Below are 25,071 nucleotides of genomic sequence, written 5' to 3' on the forward strand. Positions count from 1 at the left end.
TAGTATGATTCTGTTTTATAATTTATTCTATTTGCTTCTGTTTTATGGAATAGTTCATCCCTTTCACACTCTAGCGTTAAGATTAGTAATTCCTTATTTTCCTCATCTTTCCCATCTTTCCTCTTATTTTCTCTTATTCTTTTTCACAAAAGTCTTGCTCCCTTTTCCCTTTAACTTTTCTTTTGAATTTTAATGTTTAATTTACTTTCATTTATACTTTTGCCTTCTCTTTTTCAGTATCTTCTTTATTTTTCATTCCCTTACCCTCCCACTTCCCTGTAAAATAGCATAGATTTTTTTTATCCCAACTTGAATGAATCTTATTCCCTCTCTGGGAAACCCTAGAAAATCAAGTAAAAACTTCTTGGAACAACAACTTCAGTAAAGCAGCAGTATATGAAAGAAACCAACATAAATCATGATATTTAAATATATTAACAACAAAAGCCAAGAGTAAGAGATAGCAAGAGAAATGTAATTTAAAGGAACAATAGACAATATAAAACTACTGAGGAATCTACTTCCCAAGATAAAGGCAAAACCTGTAGCAACAAAATTGCAAAATACTATTCATGCAAATGAAGTCAGATCTAAACAACTGGAAAAAAATTCAGTTCTTCATGGTAAGACTGAGCTAATATAATACAAAAGACAATTTTATTCAAATTAAATGATTTTTTTCTGTTTCATACCTCTAGAGTATTTAAAAACTATTTTAACTATTTTTACTATTTTAAGAGCAAGAAAAAGTATTAAATTTCATCTGATGCAACAAAAAGTCAAGAGTATCAAATAACTGATGAACAATATTCAAAGGAAGGTGACCTATCCATACAAGATCCAAGACTATACTATAAAGTTGTAGTCATCAAAACTGCCTGCTACTAATTAATAAATAGTGTAATGAACCTGTGGATTAGAATTTGTACAAAAAGGGCAGGTTTGCAGTATAGTGGATAAAGCACTGGACCTAGAGTCAGGAGGATCTGATTTCAACTCTTGCCTCAGACATTTAATAATTCCCTAGCTGTGTGACCTTGGGCAAGTCATTTAACCCCATTCCTTGACAAAAAAAATTGATACAAAAGATTCTACAGGTACATCAAGCCAAAAGAAATTAGCTTCTGGGATAAGATATGAAAACTCATGGGAAAACTGAAAAATAGTATAGGTAAAACTAGACATAGACCCACATCTCATACCCTATAGCAAAATAAGGTCAAAATGTTTAGAGAATTTAGACATAAATGGAGATAACAGAGACCAAATAACCAATCTAGAAATACTACTGTGTCAGATCTATGGAAGTAGAGAACCAAATAAGAAATAGAGTACATTATAAATGACAAAATGGATGATTTTGTCTATATTAAATTAAAAAAATATTTGCACTAATAAAACTAATCCTGTAAAGATTAAAAGGAAAATAAAAAGATATGAAACAATTTTCACAACTAGTATTTATAATAAAGGTTTCATTTCTCTAATATGTAGAGAATTGAATCAAATTTATAAAATTATAAGACATTCCTAAACTGATAAATGGTCAACAGTTATGAGGAAGCAGTTTTCAAACAAAGAAATTCAAGCTTTATATAATCATTTAAAAATGCTCCAAATCATTATTGATTAGAGAAATGCAAATTAAAACAAATATGAAGTATCACTTCACACCAATCAGTTTGGCTAAGATGACAAAAAAAAATTGATATTAGAGAGGTTGTGGGAAGATTAGGACATTGGTGAAGTTGTGAACTGATCCTATCATTCTGGAGAGTAATATGGAACTGTGCCCCAAGAGCAATAATAAAGATCAAAGAGAAAATTTATTATTGGTTTTGCTAGATCATTATCTTTGACCTAGAAAAACTAATAGTAGATTCTATATCCAAAAGAAATCACACAAAATGGGCAAAGTCCCACATGCTCAAAAATATTTATTTGTAGCTGTTTTTGTAGTGGCAAAGAACTGGAAGCTGAGCAAATGTCCATCAATTCTATAATGACTGAACCTTAAGGCATATGAATGTAATGGCATATTGTTCTATAAGAAATCATGAATGGTGGAATTTTAGATATACTTGATAGGGGAAATTAAGTGGTTAGGGGCAGCTAGGTGTCATGAAGGATTGAACACCAGCCCTAGAATCAGGAGGATCTGAGTTAAAATTTGGCCCCAGACACTTAATAATTATCTAATTGTGTGATCTTGGGCAATTCATTTAACCCATCGCCTTGCAAAGACTAAATAATAATAATATAAAAGACAAACATGGAAAGAGCTACACAATCTTATGCTGATCAAAGGGAGGAGAACCTAAGGAACATTGTACAAATAAACAACATATTAACAACCCTGGGAGATGATCAGTCATGATAGTTTCAAATCCTCTCAGCAGTACATAAATCTAGGCCAACCCTGGAAGATGTATTATGGACAACACGATCCACATCTGGAGGAAAAATAAGAACAATGAAAAAAGAACCACAGAATTTAGATGAATATTATATTTATTCCTTTAAAATTCCTCATAGTTTTCCATCCTATTCCAAGATTTTCTTTCTTTTCCCTTAATCCTAATTCCTCAAAGGCAAAGTGAGTAATATGTAAACATGCTATTGGGGTGGGGGTGGGAAGGAAGAGTGATATAAAAATCTTTAACATGTATATGCAACTGATTGAATGTTGAGAAATTTTCATAATATTCAATTAAAAATAAATAAAATAAAATTTAAAATTTATATTCTTGTCAAAATTTGATTCTTTCTTCAGAGAAGCATTATAACTCTGAATGTAAATTGTCACCTCTGTTTGTTAAATTCCTCCTCCTGAGGAAACAAGTTGCTTGTCTGATTATCTCTGTAAAAAAAAACACTAAAATCCTTTCATTCTATCAGTAATCACAGGATGATGACATCCTGGCAAGAGAAGGATAATTCATAGAGATAGTTTTATAAGGAATTCCTTTTTTGTCCAATTCCTTAGGGACTCCTTAGATAAGAATTTGTAAGGAGACTAGTTGACTTTTAATGAGATTTGGTAAAGTTGAATCCCTTGGGAGTTTTTTCTACATATTCTGCTGATTGTCCAAGCAATAAACATTAATAAGTCTCTTGGGTGAATGAAAAGTAGTTATATTTTTCATTTTAGCACTTGGTGGGAAGGGCAGTCTCAGATAGCTCTTGGTCCTGTGATGAATTCTGTCTGGTTCAAAGTTCTTCCCTAGGCTCTAGGTCAGGGACCAAAGTCTCAGAGCACTGAACTTTCTTTCTGAACAAATACAATTATAATTAGCAGTACTGTCCTCCTTCCTTTACAAAGTACAATCTCTTGTGGTCATGCTATCTTCCTGGTGCCAAAATCACAAATTGATTTAAATAGTATAATATCTAGAGACACTCAGATTTTATTTTCTAACTTTGTTACAGGTTGTTGCAATTTCTAATGGATTTAATTGAGCCCAAGAGATAAGAATAACTTTCAGGCTATTGATCTAGGACTATGGTCAGACTTAAGAGAGCAATGAAGCTCACTAATAACAGTCCTAGATTGGAGTTCTGGATATATGTACACACACACACACACACACACCACACAGAGTCATAATGACCAAAGCATTTCAACTCTCTGAACCTCAGTTGCCTCATCTGACCCAAAAAGGGTCTGCAGTCAGAGAAGAGAAGGGGAAAGCTTTGAAAAACAGATATTGGAGAATATCAGTGTAAAAAAAGGAAATTGGATAAAATATGCAGTATAAAGCAGATATAGCCTAGCTATGGCTCCAGAGAAAAGAAAAAGGTCAGAGCAAAGTGTGAAAAATTAAGAAGAAAGAAAAATTAAGCTGGAATACCATCATAACACAAACAAAACTATTTTGAAAGGCTGAAGTACCCAGAATGCTGCTGCCACTCTTGAGTGTTAACCCTAAAATTTTAAGAACCTTCAATAATTTAGGGTTAACACAAACAGAACAGTAAAATACAAGATTTTTTTCCCCATTAAAGTTATATTCTCTGGAATTTGCCCAAAAAATTCTATAGGCAATGGAGACCATCCCATGATGGACCAAAAAAAAAAACTGAGAAAATGAGTTATATCTTATACTATTTTGGATATGGGAAAATCATTAACCTCCTTAGTGACTTATTCATAAGAACAATATCTCTAACTGAAACAAATATACAACATTTTTCATCTCAGTATCTCTTCCTGAATTCTTTTCTTCTCTCTTCCTGAATTCTTCACTTGTTTCTTCTTGAGATAATGGTGTTCTTACATCCTGAGAATTCTCTCCTATTTTTGTAATTAAAACAGGGGGGTGGCTAGGTGGCACAGTGGATAAAGTACCAGCCCTGGAGTCAGGAGTACCTGGGTTCAAATCCGGTCTCAGACACTTAATAATGACCTAGCTGTGTGGCCTTGGGCAAGCCACTTACCCCCTTTGCCTTGCAAAAAAACTATATATATATATTATATATATATTAAAATAGGGAGCTCAACTTCTAAGTAGTGAGACAAGATGATCTGATATAGGCCTATATTATCTAAAAGGAATTAATCTTCTAACACAATATAGTTCTGAGAAATTACTAGTGATGGTGATAATGGACATACTTTTTTTCACCCCTGGTTTGTTTACTGGGGAATGGTTGAACAAGTACATGAATATTTTGGAATATTTTTGTTCTACAAAAAAAAAAAACACAAATGGTTGGACTATTGAGAATTAAGGAATGAGTAACAGGACCTGAAACTGAGAAAAAGGAACAGTACCAAGAGAACAATGTACTCAATAACAACAACATTGTGCGATGATCACCCTTGACGGAAGCAGCTCCTCTCTGCAGTTCAGAGAGCTAGGACAATCCTATTAGACAGGCTATATAGTCAGTGAAGAGGAAGAAAAACAAAACAAAACAAGACTACAACAAACAATCAAGCAAACAAAAAACTACTCGGAATCTGATGAACGCTTTATAATAAATATCTCTTGTGTATTTCTTTTTCTTAATACTAATGCCTTATACTGAAAATGACTAATTTGTAAACTTATTAATCACAAATTTGTATGAACAATTTTAATCTAGTTGTTTTGGGCTCATGGGAGGGGTGTGGGAAGGGAAGGTGGAAGGAAATTTTGTAACTTAAAAATATACAATGCATGTGGATGAATGATGAAAAACTTCCATAGCATGTATTTGTAAGTATAGAAAAATTTGATAAAAATATTTAAATTCAGTTTGAAATAGAAATCAACCTAGTTTTGCTTTTTGACATCATCTTCTTCCTTTTAGTCATTTATACCCCCATTTACAGGATACTATGTTCACTTAAATTTTCTCCTTAAAGTATTTTAAGGAGCAGCATGTGGTGACAAAGGATGTCAAAACTATGTAATAATCTAATTGGCTATTCAAACATGACATAAATGTAAGACAATGACTTAAATGTCTACACTTTTTTATATTAACCACAGGATATGACTCTAAGCAATTTCCCAAAAAGCCCAGGGACATCAGAAAATGAAAATGCCTTTAATTCTTTGGATGTCCATTTCTAGATATAGGTCAGGTGGGTGGCCAAATGTCAAATGTCAAAATCTTTCAGGTGAGACATTTTTAAAATTACATTTGGAAAACCAAGTCAGAAAGAATCCAACCTCACATCATCCTGAAAACCCATTCTTTCAACACTTATCCCATTGTGCCTCTCAAGTGCAATGATCAGCCCTCATTTCTTTGATACCTGAATTTCAGACTCAAGATAGAAGACCAATTTTCAGTCCCTTGAAGTCCTTAATAGCAATTTTCTAAATCTCAAATAAAAAATAATCCATGTTGCACAGGTGATTTTAAATCAAAAGATGTCAACTGTAAAAATACAATAATCTCAAATTGCTTATTCTACAAAAAACACTTTTTCTATTAATAAATTCACTTATAATCCATGTTCAAATAAACATAAGCAGTACACTGCTGTTTCTAGAATCCTTTTTAAAACATCTGTAACTGATTCTTAAACAAATTGCATGTATTTCTACAGATGCTTTACCAGCTGGACAATTCTGCTTTTTAAGGCATTCTTCTCTTCATTGTATTTTGGACTATGTTTTTTTTTCCATTTGACCTAAACTAGTTTTTAGCATGTTATTTTCTTCAATATTTTTTTTTGTATTTCTTTCATCAAACTGGTGACTTGTTTTTCATTGTTTATCTGTATTGTTCTCATTTCTCCTCCCAATTTTTCCTCTACCTCCTTAATTGTTTTTAATGTATTTTTTGAACTCTTCTATTCCCTAAGATCATTTTCTAGTTCTCTTGGAGGCATTGGATAAAGAAGCTTTGACTTTGCCATCTTCTGAGTGTGTATTTTGGTCCTCCATGGGGCCAAAGTAATTTTCTATAGTCAGATTCTTCTTTTTCTGTTTCCTCAGCCTATGACTTATGAGCAACACTAGCAAGACTTTGGGGGATTTGGGGATACCCCATAGGGACTGTAATTCTTCCAAGATCTTATGAGAGGATCTGACTGCTCTCTTTCCAGGACTCTGGTATGTGGATGACCATAGGCCTTCCCCTCTGCCCTGGAGCTGTGAGGAGGGTCCCTGATCGGCTATGGTGGTGTGGGGGCCCAAACTGCAACCTGGATCTGAGTATGAGCAAACAGCAGAGTCATGCTCTAGGGAGAGCAGAGAGACCTCTGTAGTCTCGCCTGATCCCTTTACCATCAGGGTGCTGGGAGATCTCACTCTTGTGTGGCAGAGTTCTTTCACTACCCCTTCAAGCTGTTCCTGGTGATCCCTGGGCCAAGAGGTCTGGAAACCTCTCCATCTGACAGGGACCCAGGTGCTCCAAGGACCCCAGTGCCCCAAGGGCTTATCCTAGAAGGCAGGAGCTGGTTTACACTGGCCCAGCTGTGTTGTGTTGCAGCTGCACTGTGGCTCTTTCCAACCCCAGTCCCAATGAAACAAACCTTTTCTGTGGAACTTCTAAGTTATCTTGGACTGAGAAATTGCATCCCAGTCTTTCTGTGGATTCTGCCCCTCTAAATTTTGGCTAGATTCATAATTTGATGACTTTGGGTCTTTTTTGGAGGACTAGTTTCTGGGAATCAAAATACCCATTAAAATCTAAAAGTATCTATTAAAAATACTTAAGAATAGAAGACAGTCTGTGCTTACCTTTTAGATTTAAAGTAATATATTTTGAATGTTATTTGAAATGAAATAAAGAGTGAAAGATAGAAAGACGGAGATCTGGAGAATTGGAGAACATGAAATTTGCACAGACAAATTATTTGAATACAGTTTAACAATTAAATGGACTTCTTTTAGAAGTAGGTTTTTTTAGGTTTTTTTTGCAAGGCAAATGGGGTTAAGTGGCTTGCCTAAGGCCACACAGCTAGGTAATTATTAAGTGTCTGAGACCGCATTTGAACCCAAGTACTCCTGAATCCAGGGCCAGTGCTTTATCCACTGCACCACCTAGCCACCCCTAATGGGCTTCTTTTAAAAGCAAGACTGTCCATATAAATTACCATCCTTCCATGGAAAAGCAAAAAAAGTATTGACTCCTGAGATGAATGGAGTGGAAAAATAGACACTGTATAGTTTAACCACAGTGAACCATAGTGAACACTGTAGAAGGAGGAATGAGTGATAACAGGGTAGGAGGATTAGGTAACACCTGATTGAGGCAGGGCAATAGTTGAAAATGGCTCTGATCAAGAGTAAGAGAAAAAGGAAAAATTTTAAAATCTCATAAAAGTTGGGTGGAAAGATTTTTTTAATTTCTTTTTTGTTGCTCTCTAAAATTTTGTACTGTTTTCTCCAATGTCCTGATTTCTTGCAATAATGGCAAATTCCTATTGCTTCATTCTCAGACTGTGTCCTACTGACAGGTGGATTTTGTCTAGGATTTGGTAGCTGTGTAAGGTACAAAGGAGATACCTTGTCTTCCTCTGCCTTCCATTCCCTTTTTTCTTGAAGGTCGTCTTCTAAATGAACCTCTAAGGTCTGTGCTAACTGAGTAGCATCTTTAGCTATTTGGGCTGGGTAAATTTAACGTTCCATGACAGAAAATGTTGAAGACTGTTATCAAAGAGAAATTGAGTCTCTACTCCTCTTTCTGATCATACTATAAACCAGAATTTACCTCAAAAGCCTCTGTGAATAAACAAAAAATTTAAATATAGTTTCATTGTGCCTTTGATTGACAATTTTGAGTTCTGAAAATTTCACTAGTTGAGGAAAAGCAAGTGGGATAACCTGAATTAAGGCATCTCCCAAAGCTTTTGCATCCATATAATGTGTTTGCCAATTTATATAAGTTACCCAATCTGTCTCCTGAAACTCTTCAAATGTAGCTTTTACTCTGACCTTTCTGAACCAGGTTTTTGCCTCTCCCTTTCCAACTAAAGCTATGATGAACTGGAAAATATCTGGAATCTTAGGGCAATGGGATTGCAGAGTAACTTTAAATTGATCAATTAAGCCTACTGAATCCTCATGGGGATTTGGGAAATATATATATTTTGTTAAGTCTGCTATTCATCTTTGTCCTATGGCTTAAATTTTTACCATGGGACAGGATGGACTTAATATCAGATGAAACTTGTTCTCCATCTTAAGGTGTAATGATCTGAGGGCATGGTTTATTTATCATCTTAAAAGAATAGATTCCAAAAGGGTCAGCTTTAGGCTCTTATCTGGAGCTGGGACAACCCATTAGAAATGAGATCTCTTGGGGCAGGAGAAGGAGGAGAAGGGCAGAGACAAGGGAAGGCAATGAAATAGAAGAACAAGAACAAGGGATAATGGCATGAATTGGAGAATAGGAAGAAGGGATGGAATATGCAGAAGATGAAATTAAAGAATCAAAATAGGAGGCACTGATGGAATAAGGAGTAAATGAAAGAGGATAGTAAGAAAAGTAAATGGGCAGAAATTCAATACAAGAATAAGCAGAACTGTGAGATGGAGGTGAGACTGGAACACAAGAGGAGGAAATTTCAGGACAAAAAGAAGAGATAATGGAGGGAGTCATATTGCTTTAATAAGAAGGAAATAAAACAAGAAGAAAGGAAAGAAACTGAAGAACAAAGGGAAGAGGGAATACTACAGAGATAATGATGAGAGGAAATAGGAGGAGAAAAAGAGGATTTAGAACAAGTAGGAGAATAAAGAATGGGTGTGAAGAAAATTAGAAGGAAAAGGAAGAGAAGAAGGAGAGAGAAGAAGAGAAGAAAAAGGAGAGAGAAGAGAAGAAGGAAGAATGAGTGTTGTGTGAATTTGACTCTCACTGGGAAAAGGAGAATGGCAGACAGAGGTTTCCTTAGGACTTTGGAAGGTAGGATAGAGGGGGAGCAGATAACAATGAGGTTTTAGTAAGATTTAGATTGTGACCCAAATTTGCAGATGGGATGATTTCCCCACAACCAGAGGCTTTGGGGTAAGAAGGACAATGTATAAGGAAGGGGAATAGAAGCTGAAAAAGGAAGACAAGCTGGAGGTTTGGGAAAGTAGAGAAGAATAAGCTTAGAAAGCTTACTCAATGGTTCAGTTAGGAGAGGGTTGTTGAGGAAGAAGAAACAAGAAGAACTAAGACCTTTCTACAAGACCTAAGTCAAGGAATTTCAGCTTTGTGCTCTCTTCATAGCAACCCAGTAAAACAATGAAGGAAACATTCACATTTCTTATTAGAAAACATTAGTTTTTAAAATTAATTTTGTTTTAAGACAGTTCAATTAAGCTCTTTTAAAATATATCCATTTTGAGGTGGCTAGGTGGCACAGTGGATAGAGCACCAGCCCTGGAGTCAGGAGTACCTGAGTTCAAATGCGGTCTCAGACGCTTAATAATTACCTAGCTGTGTGGCCTTAGGCAAGCCACTTAACCCCATTTGCCTTGCAAAAATCTTAAAAAATAAAATAAAATAAAATATCCTCATTTCAACCAACATAATTTATCTACACCAGCACTGAAAGCATCATCATTAGAGTCATAATGTTTAGTCATATAGAAAGCAAGTTTCCTTTCTACTAGATATCTAATCCTAGATTCAGATTGTCCCATGATCAGATTCAACAAACAGTTAAGCAGCTCTTAGAAACTATAACCACAATTAAACACTAAGAGACAAAATAAGACATCAAACCAAAAATGATAAATATAGCCACTGGACATATATCAATGATAAGTACCAGAGTTTCACCAAAGAAAAACTTCACTTACATCTAGGAGTAAGTCCTAAATACCCTCCTAGCCTATAGCTAAAACAATACTCCCCAAACTCTGAGAATTCCCCCCAAACCAAAATTATCCTCCCAGAGAAACTTCAACTTCGAAAACAAGAGTTCAGAGTAGAGCAGTTATATTTGAAAAAGGAAAGAAACCTCATCTTCAGGTAAGATCAGTGTCAGGCTCAAAATCCGTCCTTGTTTTTAGGAATCCCTTCTTCTGGTGTTGCCAGGAAGAAAAGTCTTTTTTTTCTTTCAAAGCATGTCTAGATACAAGCAATTAAATCAAAAACTGTAAACCCCAAAATAAAAGCCTGAAAAACCTAGGGTTAAAGAAAATAGCAAAAAAGTATAGATTAGACATGAATTTTTATTCTCTAGAATGTACCAAGCAAAATCTTTAGGTAATGGAGTCCATCCCATGATGATCACAAAGAAACTGGTCAAAAATTCAAGCTTTATATCATTTGGGAAATGGGAAAAATCATTACCCTCCTTAGTGGCCTATCCATTATCATCTCTGAATCTTTTCCTGAATTCTTCTCTTATCTCTTCCTATGATAAGGGTCTCCTTACATCCTGAGAACTATTCTCCTAAATTGTGATTAACATGGAGTTAATTTCAGGGGCAGCTAAAGTACCGCCCCTGGAGTCAGGAATACCTGGGTTCAAATCCGGGCTCAGACATTTAATAATTACCTAGCTGTGTGGCCCTGGGCAAGCCACTTAACCCCTTTTGCCTTGCTTTCACATGAGGAAATGTATAACCCACAGTGGAAAGAATACAAAAAGCGACTTGTTTTAGGTTTTTTTCCACTCAGTGTAAAGGAAAAAGAGGAATATTTTACTAAATATAATAATTGATAGAAGATACGCTTCCCATGAAAGACACAAATATTAACAAAGCTCTTGTATAAAGAAATGACATAAAACAATTCATGTTAGAATCTCCTAAGGGACTGAGAGTTCAGAGAATCAGTTTCTTTAACTCTACACTGTCAAAACAATTTTCCTGTGATCCCTACTTTCTAACAAACTGTGAAGTGATTCTCCTCCTGACTCTGGTAACTTTTTCAAAGATGAGTGTTACTGAAAAGGAACACACTTGTTGCCAGTTAATTCTAACTAAGGCACCCAGTATTTCCAGACAAATTAAATAACTCAAAAGGGCATCTAGGATATACACATATGTTTGTGAGAATATAGATGTAAATACATATGCAACTTTTTAAGTTTTTTGCATATATAAAAATTATACCAGGGATTTAAAACTTGACCGAAAGCTTACTTGTTTTCTTAAATGATTTTAATCATGATTTTTCATCTAACTTAAACTGCCTAAATCTAAAGAAAGGGCAACACCATAGAGATTGCCATTATATCTATTCTCAACCTCAACTAGGCAGTTGGATGGCACAATGGATAGAGTGCTGGCACTGAAGTCAGGAAGATTCATTTCCCAGAATCCTCATCAGGACTTATATATTTACTATCATTGTGACTCTGGCCAAATCACTTTTCCCTGTTTGCCTCACTTTTCTCATCAGGAAAATAATTTGTAGAAGAAAATGGGAAGGAAAACCCATAGATACACTTGGGAAAATGATAGGATAGCAAAGTTTAAGCCAAAAGCTATTATTATTATTATTATTATTATTATTATTATTATTATTATTATTATTATTATTATTATTATTAGGTTTTAAGATAATGATCCCAGAAAGATCTTTTTCACTTGGCCTGGGCTGCAAGTCCTCCTCAATTCTGCCTGGGAAAATAACCTCCCTTACTTTAATCCAGAGCCCTCAGGCTCCATCCTACACGAGACATGTACTGAGGTCATTAATTTTTTCACATATTTCCTCTCCATAAAGTCCTTTGTATCACTTGGCATATTCTTTGTAACTTGTTTCATGGACACAGACTGTGTGCTTCCCTCCTCTTTCCTCCCAACAATGTAAATTCCTTCAAGTAAGGTTCTGTTTTAAGTTATATTTGTACAGCCAATGCTCAGCTCAATACTAGGCACATAGGAAACACCTACTAAATGCATGTCAAATCCTTTATTTCAATTAGTCCTAAGAAATGCTACTGCCTTGAGAAGGTCATTATTACCTAAATTCTATGGAGAAACTGCCCAAAGTTTTTGTCCAAAGAGCAAGATGGTCTTGCGGAAAGGAGTCTCCATGTGATTGGAAGAAAACTTGTACTTCTGTTCTTATAAAATCTTCTTCGTAAAAATGCCTTTGCAAAAGATTTTTCTAAATTCCCCATTAAACACAAGGATGATGAACGTTGTGATTCTTCCCTGTTTTCCTGACTAATTATACATCTGACATTGTTGTAAATAAATGTTTACAAAAAACAAACAAGTTCATTCATTCATGCAATCTGTTACACACAGTAGCCACCAGTTGCACAATTGCTGCTGGACTTGGGATTCCTTATTTGTCCCATGAAGAAAGTGACTTTTGCAAAGTTCATTGTTAGGATTGGTGTGAAGCTCAAAATCTATATTTCAAGCAAAATTCTTTGTGGACCACTGATCACTGATTTTGAAATCAAGAAGATTCATCTTCATAAATTTAAATCTGACCTCAGACACTTATTAGCTGTGTGACCCAGGGAAAATAAGGTTTAACTCTTTGCTTTAAGTTCTGTAGTTATGAAATAAGCTGGAGAAAGAAATTCTAAATCCTTCCCCTAACCTTGCCAAGAAAACCCCAAATTGTTTTGTTTTGCTTTTAAGTGTTGCAAAGCAATGGGGTAAAATGACTTGTGCAGGGTCACACAGCTAGGTAACTATTAAGTGTCTGAGGCCAGATTTGAAATCAGGTCCTCCTGACTCCAGGGCCAGTGTTCTATTCACTGTGCCCCAAATCCCAAATTGGGTCACAAAGGAGTCAAATTTCATTTAAACAGCTGAACAGCAAAACCAACCTAGAGCAGTTGGGAGAACCAAATGAGATCATAGTTATAAATCTCATAGTCATTTATAATTATTATTAATTGGAATGAACGTTTGAGTCTCCATGTATCCCCAGTTCCTTTAGCCAGTCCTCATTTGTCATGAAGAGAAGGTTTTATCCATCCTGTTTTCCCCATTCTAATCACTCTTCACAAAGCTATTTGGTGAAACATTTATGTTTGTGTTAAAACGTTCAATTACTCTATAAAAGCAGGTCTTCCCTCCGTAAATGGATTCTCTGAAGACCCATTATAAATCTCAAAGGGGTCTTTAAGTCTGCATCAGAGCAACAAATATGCTGCTACTACAACAGTAGTGACTTATGTTTCATGCATTCTTGGGTTTTATAGTTTTCTTGAAAAATATGAAAGATCTAGCACCACTATTCACTTTATTCAATTTCAGGCTTCCTTTCCATTTTGACCAGGTCATTTTGACTATAGTGATCAGGCAAATTACTAAAAATGCTGGTTGGGAATATAAATGTTTTAAATTGTGGCAGTTTTCTTAGTTTAGTTAATGTTGAGTGACTGAGATTGAATAGGGAGCTCTTAGGTGTGCTGAAGTGTGTGCTGTAAGGAAATAGGTAAAGATGGGGGTAACCATGTAGGAAGAATATCCGTTACCTTGATTTCTGGTTCTGCATCTTCACAAAATATCTGATCACAGGGCAAGAATAACCACAGCATCAGCAATAAAATATGCTTTAATAGATATTTGTATCTTATAAGCTTGCAGTACAAAGTAAATTGTGATGACTTTTTCAAAGAGTTTGCTCAGTGACACTTTGCATTGCTTCCCTTTCTTGATCTTCACAACAAATGTGGGGTATCCAATTTATATAGATAATATCACAGAAATTCAAATACCTTATGTGCATGATATGGAGTCACATTATTGGTCAGTGCCTGTAACCTGAGTTGAACCTATGTGAAGGGTGAAGGGTAAAATTGACATCTTCCCTTTCAACCATCATGGTCTAAAGAGAAGGAACTTCCTGAGTACATTGAACTGAGATATGATTAAGACATGTTCTGGAAACACTGCACTGAAGCATGATTGATCATGACATGTTCTGGGGAATATTCCTAGTAAATATGCTTTCAGATCCATACCTGGGGGCTTGGCCCATCCTGGGGTGCTTACCACCAGATATTTGGAGAAAGTGATTATACTCAGAAACTGAGGGTGCTTTGGCTAAAACTCACTGAATTGAATTTGGTGGAGAGCCCCTTGATTACTGGTATTATAATGAGAAATTGGGCTTTGGAAGTCCATGCCTTCAGAGAAGACACTCTTCTGAGGGGTTTTTCTAATTTAACCCTGGAGGCTGTGTACTGATATCTCAGGACTTCCCCAGCCAGATACAGGTTTGTTGGAGCCTCCTTGGTTGGGTACATCCTGTCTTTTCTTTCCTTTATCCTTTATCTATGCTGATGCTCTGCCTTTTTCTTTCCTTTCTTCTTTATCTATGCTAATGTTTCATATGTATATGTATATTCTTATTCATATATGTGTGTGTATGTGTGCATAATCTTGGGTTATAATCTTGTGGGTGTTTCCCACAATTATCAATTCTACCCAGTACAAGAAGAGGACAAGTGGTTATTTAATCCCTTCTTGAATGACTCTCCTACCAGGATCTCCTACTAAGATCATTGATTTAGTGTTGGAATGGAATTTAGAAATCACCTACTTTCTCCCTCCATTTGCCCTTTATATATTGAGAAAATTGAGGTGGTCCTCCAAAGCATATTGAGTCACTGATGGTCATGGAAGCTAGTTAATAAGAGAATTATAAATGAATACCTCAAATTCCAAACCCAGTACTCTTGTCATTATAGTCTTCTCATTGAACTTTTATATTGTAATGAGAAAGTGTTTACATGAGCAGTACCTACATGAAATTAGTGTGTAAAATACAACAAAAATGATAATAATAATCATGTTGACAATAATGGAACGTGTTTACCCTTAGTTATAGAAGAAAATCATGACATCAGAGAGGTGATACCATGATATGCATATGAACTGTATTTGAGTGAGGGCAGTGAGGGCTAATTTACCTGCCTCACTTTCTCCTCTTGAGTCATTTGGGTCCAATAGATCAAAATGGGATCAGAACAACTGGAAATTATCCTGGATGTGAGACAATCAGAGTTAAGTTTCTTGCCCAAGACAAACAGCTAGTATCTACATAGTCCAAATTTTATGTTGCAACATCCTTGCCTCTTATGGACAGATACTTCTTACCATGCCTCACATTAAATCTATGGAAAGCCCCCAAAAACCTTCCCTCCTTGTTCCTCTCACCTTTCTGTGGGTGTCATGTCAAAACATGTTTACTAGGAATGTTCCCCAGACCATGGCTTGATCAATCATATCTTGGTTCAATGTAATTGGGAATTTCCTTCTCTTTAGACCATGATGGCTGATAGGGAAGATGTCAATTTAACCCTTCAACTTTCACCTAGGTTCAAGTCAGGCTACAGGCTCTTACCAATAATGTGACTACATGTCATTCACATAACCTCTTTGAATTTCTGTGATATTACCCAAAGAAAGGGAATTGTAACAACTACCCCACATTTGTTGTGAAGATCAAGAAAGGTTAATTTGTAAAGTAATGTTGAGGAAACTTTTTTAAAAAGTCATCACAATTTACTTTGTACTATAAGCATATAAGAGGCAAATCTCTATTAAAGCATATTTTATTGGTGATGCTATGGTTATTCTTACTCTGCAATCAGATTTTTGTGAAGATGCAGAACCAGAAACCAAGGTAACTAGTGTCCTACCTACATGGTTACCCCATCCTTACCTGTTTCCTTATAGCACACTCTTCAGCATACTTAAGAGCTCCCTATTCATTAGACCAAAGTCCTATTATACTTGAGGTCAGGACAAGACTTTAGACATTTCATATCTCATTATTGTTCCATTGCTCAAACCTATCATTTGCAATCTCAGAAATAAAGTTGCTCTAGGCATCCTGAAGAAGGTTTCTTGTTAAGCATTTAGTTATAGAACAAAATAAATATTTTTTTAGGTTTTTGCAAGGCAAACGGGGTTAAGTGGCTTGCCCAAGGACACACAGCTAGGTAATTATTAAATGTCTGAGGTCAGATTTGAACTCAGGTACTCCTGATTCCAGACCAGTGCTCCATCCACTGAGCCACTCAGCCACCCTGAAAATAAATATTTTTTAAAAAATTTAATGTATGCCCAAGGATGATGTGTGGTAAATGTTCCAGGTAGGATTCATGCATTTTGGGGATTTGGCACCAAAAAATTATGCTTCTTACTACCCTTAAACATATGACAAAAGCAATTCAACTAACTCATCTATATGCTTCTCCAAGAAAAATCTATTTATTAGTTAAATTTATTTGATTAATTCTTATAAAATTTATATCAAGAATGATGTATGTTTCATGTTTCATTTCCTCCATTACATAATAATATCATGTGTAGAAGATCCATGGCAAAATATTTCATCACTATGACTGCACCAAAGATACCATCAAACTGCATTGTTATTAATAGCACCATTTAACAGTATCAGTGAATTTCTCATTGACCAGCAAGTTATAATTCAACTTCTCCATGCTCAAAATGGCTTACTCTGAAACAGCAAACTGTTCACCCATATATACACAAACATAGACATACACACACACACACACACACACACACACACACACACACACGCTATTCTTCTCCATTAATAAAAGAAAATAGCTTCTCCTGGATGTGTAGAAAGGTTACTTGATGGTCTGGATGTAGATGAACTTGGGTTTTTCCTTTCAACTACTGAATAAAATTAGCTGGAATTTTGGATTATTGGTTGATATGTGAATTTGACTCTCTCCTTATAAAGAATGTAACCTTTCTATAACTTTTCTTCCTAGGACTTTTTTTTATTTTTGTTATATCATATATATTTCATAATCTATCCACTGTGTTAAAATCCTTTGTATATAATGCATAAACACTATATACATATATATAATATATATATGTATATCAACATGTATATGTGTATTCAATGTTATCACTTTGTCTTTCAACTTATTCAATTTCTGCTTCTCATTTTTACTTTATTACCAAGTATATCCTTTACTTACTCTTTTCTGTTATCTATCTGTGATCTATCTAATGAAGCCTGGACTGTCTACCTTTTTAATATTTATTCTTTGCTTGTACCCAGTATCCACTTTACTCTTCTCTTGAGTCCTTCATTACATTGTTTATATGCAGCTTTGAATAATCACCATCATTTATTATCCTCAGTACTACATTCACTCTGCTGAACAAAAATGAAGAAAAACCATGTAATCACTCTGAATGGAGCAACTACACATTGATGATTCACAACCTCGACCGAGACTTTACTCTCCTCGGATATCCTGTTACACCTAGTATATTAGTTCATTATCATGCTCCCCAGAGTTGCTCTTTTAAACTTTAATTCATCCTGAGACCTCACCTGCCTCTCCCTCCCCCTCCCCCACCCTGACTCCTCTCAGCTGTGATATTTATCTTATATTTTTAGAAAACTTATTTTAATTTATTTTTTTTTAATTTTCATCCATTTGTACATTTATATTTCCAAATTACAAAATTTCCCTCCACCCTCCCTTCCCAACCCCCTCCCCTCACTAAGGAACAATCAGGTTAGTATCCTATATACATATTTTGTTAAACATAGTTTCAAATTAGTAATTTTTGGCATGAGAAATTCAGATCAAGGGAAAGATACATAAGAAATCATTTTTATAAAATGTTCATCAGATTCAGTAGGGATGCTTTTTTTTCTGTGTGTTTTGTATTGTTTTGTTTTGTTTTTCTTCCTCTGGTTGGAAATAATATAGACCATTACCCGACTAATACAGATGTCCTAGCTCTTTGGACTGTCAAGAGGAGTTGGTTCCATCAAGTTTGTTCATCTCATGATGTGTTGATGTGTAAATTGTTCTCTTAGCTTTACTCCCTTCACTCAGCATCAGATCCCATAAGTCATTCCATGCTTTTCTAGAGCCTGACCATTTATGGTTTCTTATAGAACAATAATATTCCATGGTATTCATGTACCATAACTTGTTTAGTTATTCCCCAATTGATGGGCATACCCTTAATTTCCAGTTCTTTGACACTAAAAAAAAGAGCTGCTATGAATATTTTGCAACATGTGGGCCTTTTACCATTTTTACAATTTCTTCTCAATATGGTCCTAGAATAGGAATTGCTGGGTCAAAGGGAATGAACAGTGGTTTTGCTCTTTGGGCCTATTTCCATATTGCTCTACAGAAAGGTTGGATTTGTTCACAACACCACCAGCATTGCATCAATGTCCCAATCCACCCACAACCTCTCAACAGTGATCAGCTTCCCTTTTTCTGATCTGGGCTAATTTAATAGGTATGAGATGATACCTCATTGTTGTATTAATTTGCATTTCTCTAATCAATAATGATTTGGAGTATTTTTTCAAATAATTATATATAGCTTTCATTTCTTCATTTAAAAGCTGACTGTTCATATCCTTTGAGCATTTATCAATTGGGGAATGACTTGTGATCTTATAAATTTGATGCAATCTTCTCTATATTTTAGGAATGAGTCCTTTATCAGAACTCCGGGTTGTAAAGATTGCTTCCCAGCTTTCTGCTTTTCTTATAATTTTGACAGCATTGATTTTATTAGTGTAAAAATGTTAATTTAATATAGTCTAAATCATTCATTTTGCAGTTTATAATGTGCTCTGATTCTTGTTTGGGCATAAATTTATCCTTTTTCTATAGATTAGATAGATGAGCATTTTTGGTCTATTAATTTATCTATGGTATTGCTCTTTATGTCTACATCCTGTACCCATTTGACATTATTTTGGTACAGGGTGTGAGCTGTGAATAAGCATAGGCTTAGTTTTTGTCATGCTATTTTGCAGTTTTTCCAACAATTTTTGTCAAAGAGTGGGTTCTTATCCCAGAGGCTGATGTCTATGGGTTTGTCAAAAACTAGATTGCAGTAATCATTTATTGCAATATCTTTTGAATCTATCCTAATCCACTGATCCATTACACTTTTTCTTAACCAGAACCAGGCAGTTTTTGATGAATGCATCTTTATATTATAGTTTAAATCTGATAGAACTTGGTCAGTTTCCTTTACATATTTTTTATCAGTCCCCTTGCTATTCTTGCTATTTTGTTGCTCCAGATTAATTTATTTACTATTTTTTCCTAGCTCAGTAAAGTAGTTGTTTGGTAGTTTAATTGGTATGGCAGTGAATAAATAATTTAATTTGGGTAGAATTGCCATTTTTATTATATTAGCTTGATGTTATCATGACCATTTGACATTTTTCAAATTATTAAATCTTGCTTTATCAGGGTGAGGAGAGCTTTATAATTGTGTTCATATAGTTTCTGGGTTTGTCTTGGGAGGTAGACTTCCAAGTATTTAATATTGCCCATAGTTATTTTAAATGGTATTTTTCGTTCTATCTTTTGCTCTTGGGCTTTGTTGTTCATATATAGAAATGCTGATAATTTATATGGGTTCATTTTATGCCCTGCTAGTTTGTTGTATTTGTTAACTGTTTCAAGGAGTTTTTTTAGATGATTTTCTCAGCTTCTCTAGTTATACCATCATATCATCTGCAAAGAGTGAAAGTTTTGCTTCCTCAATGCCAATTCTTATGATTTCTATTTCTTTTTCTTTTCTTATTGCTAATAATAGCATTTCCAATACTATATTGAATAGTAATGGTGATAATGGGCATTCTTGTTTCATCCCTGAATTTATTGGAAATGCTCTGAGTTTATTCCCATTATGTATAATATTTTTTGATGTTTTAGATAGATACTACTGATTATTTTAATGAAAACTCCATTTATTTGTAAACTTTCTAGTATTTTTAAATAAGAATGATGTATTTTATCCAAGGCTTCTCCAGAATCTATTGAGATAATCATTTGATTTCTGTTAGTTTTACTATTGATATGTTTAATTATGTTGAGTGTTTGCCTAATGCTGAACCATCCCTGCCTGCCTTGTATAAATCTAACCTGGTCATGGTGTATTATGCCAGTAATAACTTGCTGTAGTTTCATAGTTAAACATTTATTTAAGTTATTTGCTTCAAAATTCATTAGGGAGAAATGGTCTAGAATCTTCTTTCTTTTGGTTCTTCTTGGTTTAGGTATCAGCATCATATTGGTGTCTTAAAAGGAGTTTAGCAGAACTCCTTCCTCTACTATTTTGTTTATATAGAGTAGGAATTAATTGTTCCTTAAATATTTGGTAGAATTCACTTGTAAATCCATCTGGACCTAGAGACTTTTTCTTAGGGAGTTTATTAATGATTTCTTAATTTTCTTTTTCTGAAATGGGGTTATTTATTTATTTCCTCTTCTGTTAATCTGGGCAGTTTGTATTTTTGTAAATATTCATCCATTTCACTCAAGTTGTCCAATTTATTGGCATATTAGTTCAGTCAAGTAGCTCTGAATTATCTCTTTGATTTCCTTCTCATTTGTGCTTAGTTCACCCCTTTTTTTCATTTTTGATACCTGCAATTTGGTTTTCTTCTTTTTTAAAAAATAATATGTCTATTTTGTTTTTTTTCATAAAGCTCTTATTTATATTTATGAGAGCTTTGGTTTTCTTGCTTGCAGTTTTATCAGTCCCTCCATTGATTTTCAGAATTTCTAATTTAGTATTTAATTGGAGTTGTTTAATTTGTTCTTTTTCTAGCTTTTTAAGTTACATGCCCAATTCATTGATCTCCTCTCTATTTTATTCATGTAAGCATTTAGAGATATAAAGTTTCCCATCAAAACTACCTTTGCTGCATCCCATAAATTTTGGTATGCTGTTTCATTGTTATCATTTTCTTGGATTAGACAAGAAGTTCTTTTCCTATCTTCTTCTGCATTTTGTATCATCCCTATGCCTCTCCATCTTTCACCTCTTTACTCCATTGACATGGTTACTAAGGTTAACCCTTCCACTTGCTAAAAAAATCCACTCTTTCTTGTGTTCCTCCAGCAGAATTTCTCCCCCCCTCTGATATCCTGAGATTTCTGATTAGACTGTCACTAATTTAAAATATTTCCCTGTTAATTTGCTCAATTAGTGTTGTTTATAAACTTGCCCATGTCTCCATCATTGAAAAACAAAAACAAAAATAGTCTTATTTAATCTGTTCATAATGATCATTCTATATCTCCTTTGGTTTTTGAGATTAAATACCTTGAAAAACTGAGCTACATTAGGCTCTAAAATCATAAATAAAATCAAATAATTCTTCAGCTGAATCATTGTTTTCAGATCAAGAGATCAAGAATAATCTACTTCACTTTTCTTCCCCTTAATTCTAATTCCTCAAACTAATGAACTTTACATCACTTAAATTATTGAACTCTAGAAATAAGAGGCAAAACAACAGTGAGAAAGATTTAGCTCATTTTTTTTATTTTGCAGGAATTTAAGGTTAGGGAACCAAAATGCTTTGCCTACAATAGCATATGGGGAAAATTAGAAGACGGGAATGAAATCTCCAATACAAACATAGAATATCTGTACAGGATAGAAATCTTTAAATCTATTGAATGTGAGGACACCTTCAATTTCAGTTCATGCTTTTCCTTAACATCTGAGAAAATGTGAGAGAAAAGTGCAATAGATTTAATGCCCATGTGAAAATGTTATGTTAATAGTATTTTTTTCACATATCAATTTCATCCTAGGAGTTAATTGTAGGATTTTCATAGGATTAGTAAAAGTTTTGAATTGAATTTTTAACTTAAAGACAAGAGTCAACTTCATGACTTTTTAAAAATTTATCTAGATTGTTTGTTCATTTTAGAGGTAAAATTAACCATTTTCATCTAGGTTTCTTTTTTCTATAACACAGGTTCAATTTCAACATGAAAATTTAGAAATGCAAAACATAATCAAGGTAATTAATTAATGATTGTTAAATTTTATTGAACTTCATTATTCATTTTTAAGGAGAAGACAAAAATCTCAATTATGTTACGAGATAAATTATTAAGACAGGGACTTAACCTTTCCAAAGCATTTCTCAAAAGGTTCTCAACTCTAACTAAATTCCTAATTTATTCACAACAACAGATATTCTCTCTTTCAAAGAAAGAGTTAAAATTTAAGTGATACAGCTAATTATTTTATTGTACCCATGGTAAACCCCTTAACCAAAAATCAGGATTACATAGTAGGTTATTCTTCATCTGTTGATTTGAAAACAAAGATCCTACTGAGAAACAGATATTTGATTTTATGCCACTTGTCTTCATAATTTTTACAAAATGAATTCCAACAGATTCAAAAATAAATACATTTTATTGAAAGTGAAAAAGAACTTTCTTTGTTACATTCTACATAAGTAGAGAATGTCTAGTTGTAGGACATGGTAAATTATAATGGTATTTTGAGAAGTCAGTTCTTTTTTATTATCGACTTCCTTCAAATAGCCAACAACATAGATCTTGAAATTTTTCTTTCAATCTTTCAGCTCATTTTTATCACATTTATTCTTTGAGTAATTGACTGGGTGACAGAAAGATATTGGATATTCTAATTCAGGAGAGTCACTCCTGAGTAGTTTTTGCATGGGAATGTGTCCTACATTTCTTTCTCCCTTTTTTTTGTGCCATCATTTTCTCTGAAATATAGGACACAAACAATAATTTAATTTTTCCATTTGATTTTATTATGAAATTTCGGTCCAGCAATCATGACATTCCTTAGCAAAGTAAGAAGTCACCATGTACTACAATCATCTCTTTGTGACATAATTCAAACACTTCTCTCAGTGTAAAGTGATTTTGCGGTTGTATTTCATAGCAGGATCAGTAATGAATATTTTTGGTCTGTCTACTGCACCACATAGTTGACTATAACTCTATTGACTTTATTTACATTTAAATCAGTGATTCATCTGTAACTATCAAAATATAAAAACCCACTCATAATCCTACAATCTCACAAGTAAAATTGTAGCTTAATGAGATTTTTTTTTCCTTTTTGGATATATTAGGTCCAAAAAATTGGAATGAGAATTTATCCTATATTACTTAGCAAAAGCTTTCTACTCATTACTAATCTTATAGCCTCTTTCATCTGATTATTCCGTAAACTGTATATAATGGGATTTAAAAGGGGAGGTATTATGCAATAGAATATTGAAAGGATTATGTTTTTAATGGACCCAGATTCTGAAATTGGCTGTAGGTACACAAAGCCAATTGAAAAAAGGAACAAAGAAACCACAAAAATGTGGGGCAGGCAAGTAGAGAATGCTTTACTTTGGTCTTCTTTCACTGGAAATCTGAGCACAGTAGAAAATATTCTAATGTAGGATGCAATGATGATGGCAAAGCATCCTAACCCAATCACTATAACAGAGACAAATAAGGCCAACATGTTGCTGAATGTCTCTGAGCAAGAGATCTTGAGTAAAAAGGGAATATCACAGAAGAACTGAGGAATCACATTGGATTGGCAGAAAGACAATCGAAATGTGTAACCCGTATGGAAACCTGCAAAACAAAGGCCAGTGACCAGGCATGTGAGCGTCATCTTCATGCAGACACTGGGACGCATGATCACTGTGTAATGAAGTGGGTGGCAGATGGCAACATAGCGATCACGGGCCATGACAGTGAGCAAAGTAAATTCAAAATATGCCAAGAAAATGAGCAAAAATATCTGAGCTGCACATCCAGAAAAGGAAATAACCCTGTTGTTCACTAGGGAGTTAATGGATGCTGGGGGAACTGTGACTGATAAGAAGCAGGCATCAACAATGGACAAATTCCTAAGGAAAAAGTACATGGGGGTATGGAGTCTCCTGTCAAAGGTGGTGATGATGACAATGAGGAGATTCCCCATCAAGCCTGCTGAGTAAACTAGAAAGAACAGCAAAAAATATAAGATCTGCAGTTCTTGAGTGTCAGAAAACCCCAGAAGGAGAAATTCAGTCACGATGGTGGTAATGTTAAACATTTTCAGATTCAGTTAATGACCTAGGGAGTGAATTTAAATAGTTCATCAGTCAGAAATTATAAGGGATATATTGTGGGTAAAGATGAAAAGCCATTATGACATTTTTATCATTACTTTAAAAGATATGGAACCTATCTTTTCCTGGCTAGTTTACTCTGGTCAGTCTAGTTACCTACCAAGTCAAAATTCTCAAACTGTTTGATGAGAGGTGTAGATTACACTTGTAAAGAATATTTCTATATCTTGAAATTCCATCTATTAAAAACATGGATGCTTAAAGGTAATTATATACTGATTATCTGTCAATGAATACATCAGAACAGATAATGTGAGGACAGAAACCACTAATGAAATTGATGATCTTTAAATATTAAAATGCCTGTCATTACATTCCTTTCACATGGACGTCTTATCTTTATGAATATCCATAAACAACATAGAAGAGAAAGTCAGAAATTTAAAATAATATTGATTCAAACCTGCTATTTATTTTTTCTACTAGTCTTGACAGGAACTGCTTTTTTTTTCCCTCTTCCTTCCACTGCCCTACTTACCCTGAAAGTTGCAAGTGAATGGTGGAGATGCATTAGAGTAATATATTTGCCCCATATGGGGATCGGAGGAGGGTGAAGTCTGTTAACTTGGTTTGTTATTCTCTCTGACTCTCAGAATATCTCAATTCATCTAACTTTTACCATAGCTAGTCACTGGCTCTGCTGATCTTATTACTTTAATTTTCTTCCATTCAGACTCATAAGGCCATCAAAATGAGTGACCCATCTCTTCCAGCTTGTCTTCTATGCATAGAATTCAAGGGAGCAAATTGTTC

At 34.4% G+C, this 25,071-nt stretch overlaps 1 protein-coding gene across 1 annotated transcript; it reads right to left on the reverse strand.

Annotated features, from left to right (window-relative positions):
* Nucleotides 1-23,297: 23,297 nt before the first annotated feature.
* Nucleotides 23,298-24,242, reverse strand: LOC141509452 (olfactory receptor 14C36-like). Its single transcript, XM_074219028.1, has one exon. It carries the CDS (start codon nucleotides 24,240-24,242, stop codon nucleotides 23,298-23,300), a length of 945 nt encoding a protein of 314 aa, XP_074075129.1.
* Nucleotides 24,243-25,071: the final 829 nt, after the last annotated feature.

The sequence above is a fragment of the Macrotis lagotis genome, chromosome 1, assembly GCF_037893015.1.
Source record: "Macrotis lagotis isolate mMagLag1 chromosome 1, bilby.v1.9.chrom.fasta, whole genome shotgun sequence".
NCBI classification, from domain to species: domain Eukaryota; kingdom Metazoa; phylum Chordata; class Mammalia; order Peramelemorphia; family Peramelidae; genus Macrotis; species Macrotis lagotis.

What these genes read in the sequence shown, in the direction of transcription:
- LOC141509452 (XM_074219028.1), bottom strand. Translation starts at nt 24,242, where the DNA reads ATGTTTAACATTACCACCATCGTGACTGAATTTCTCCTTCTGGGGTTT.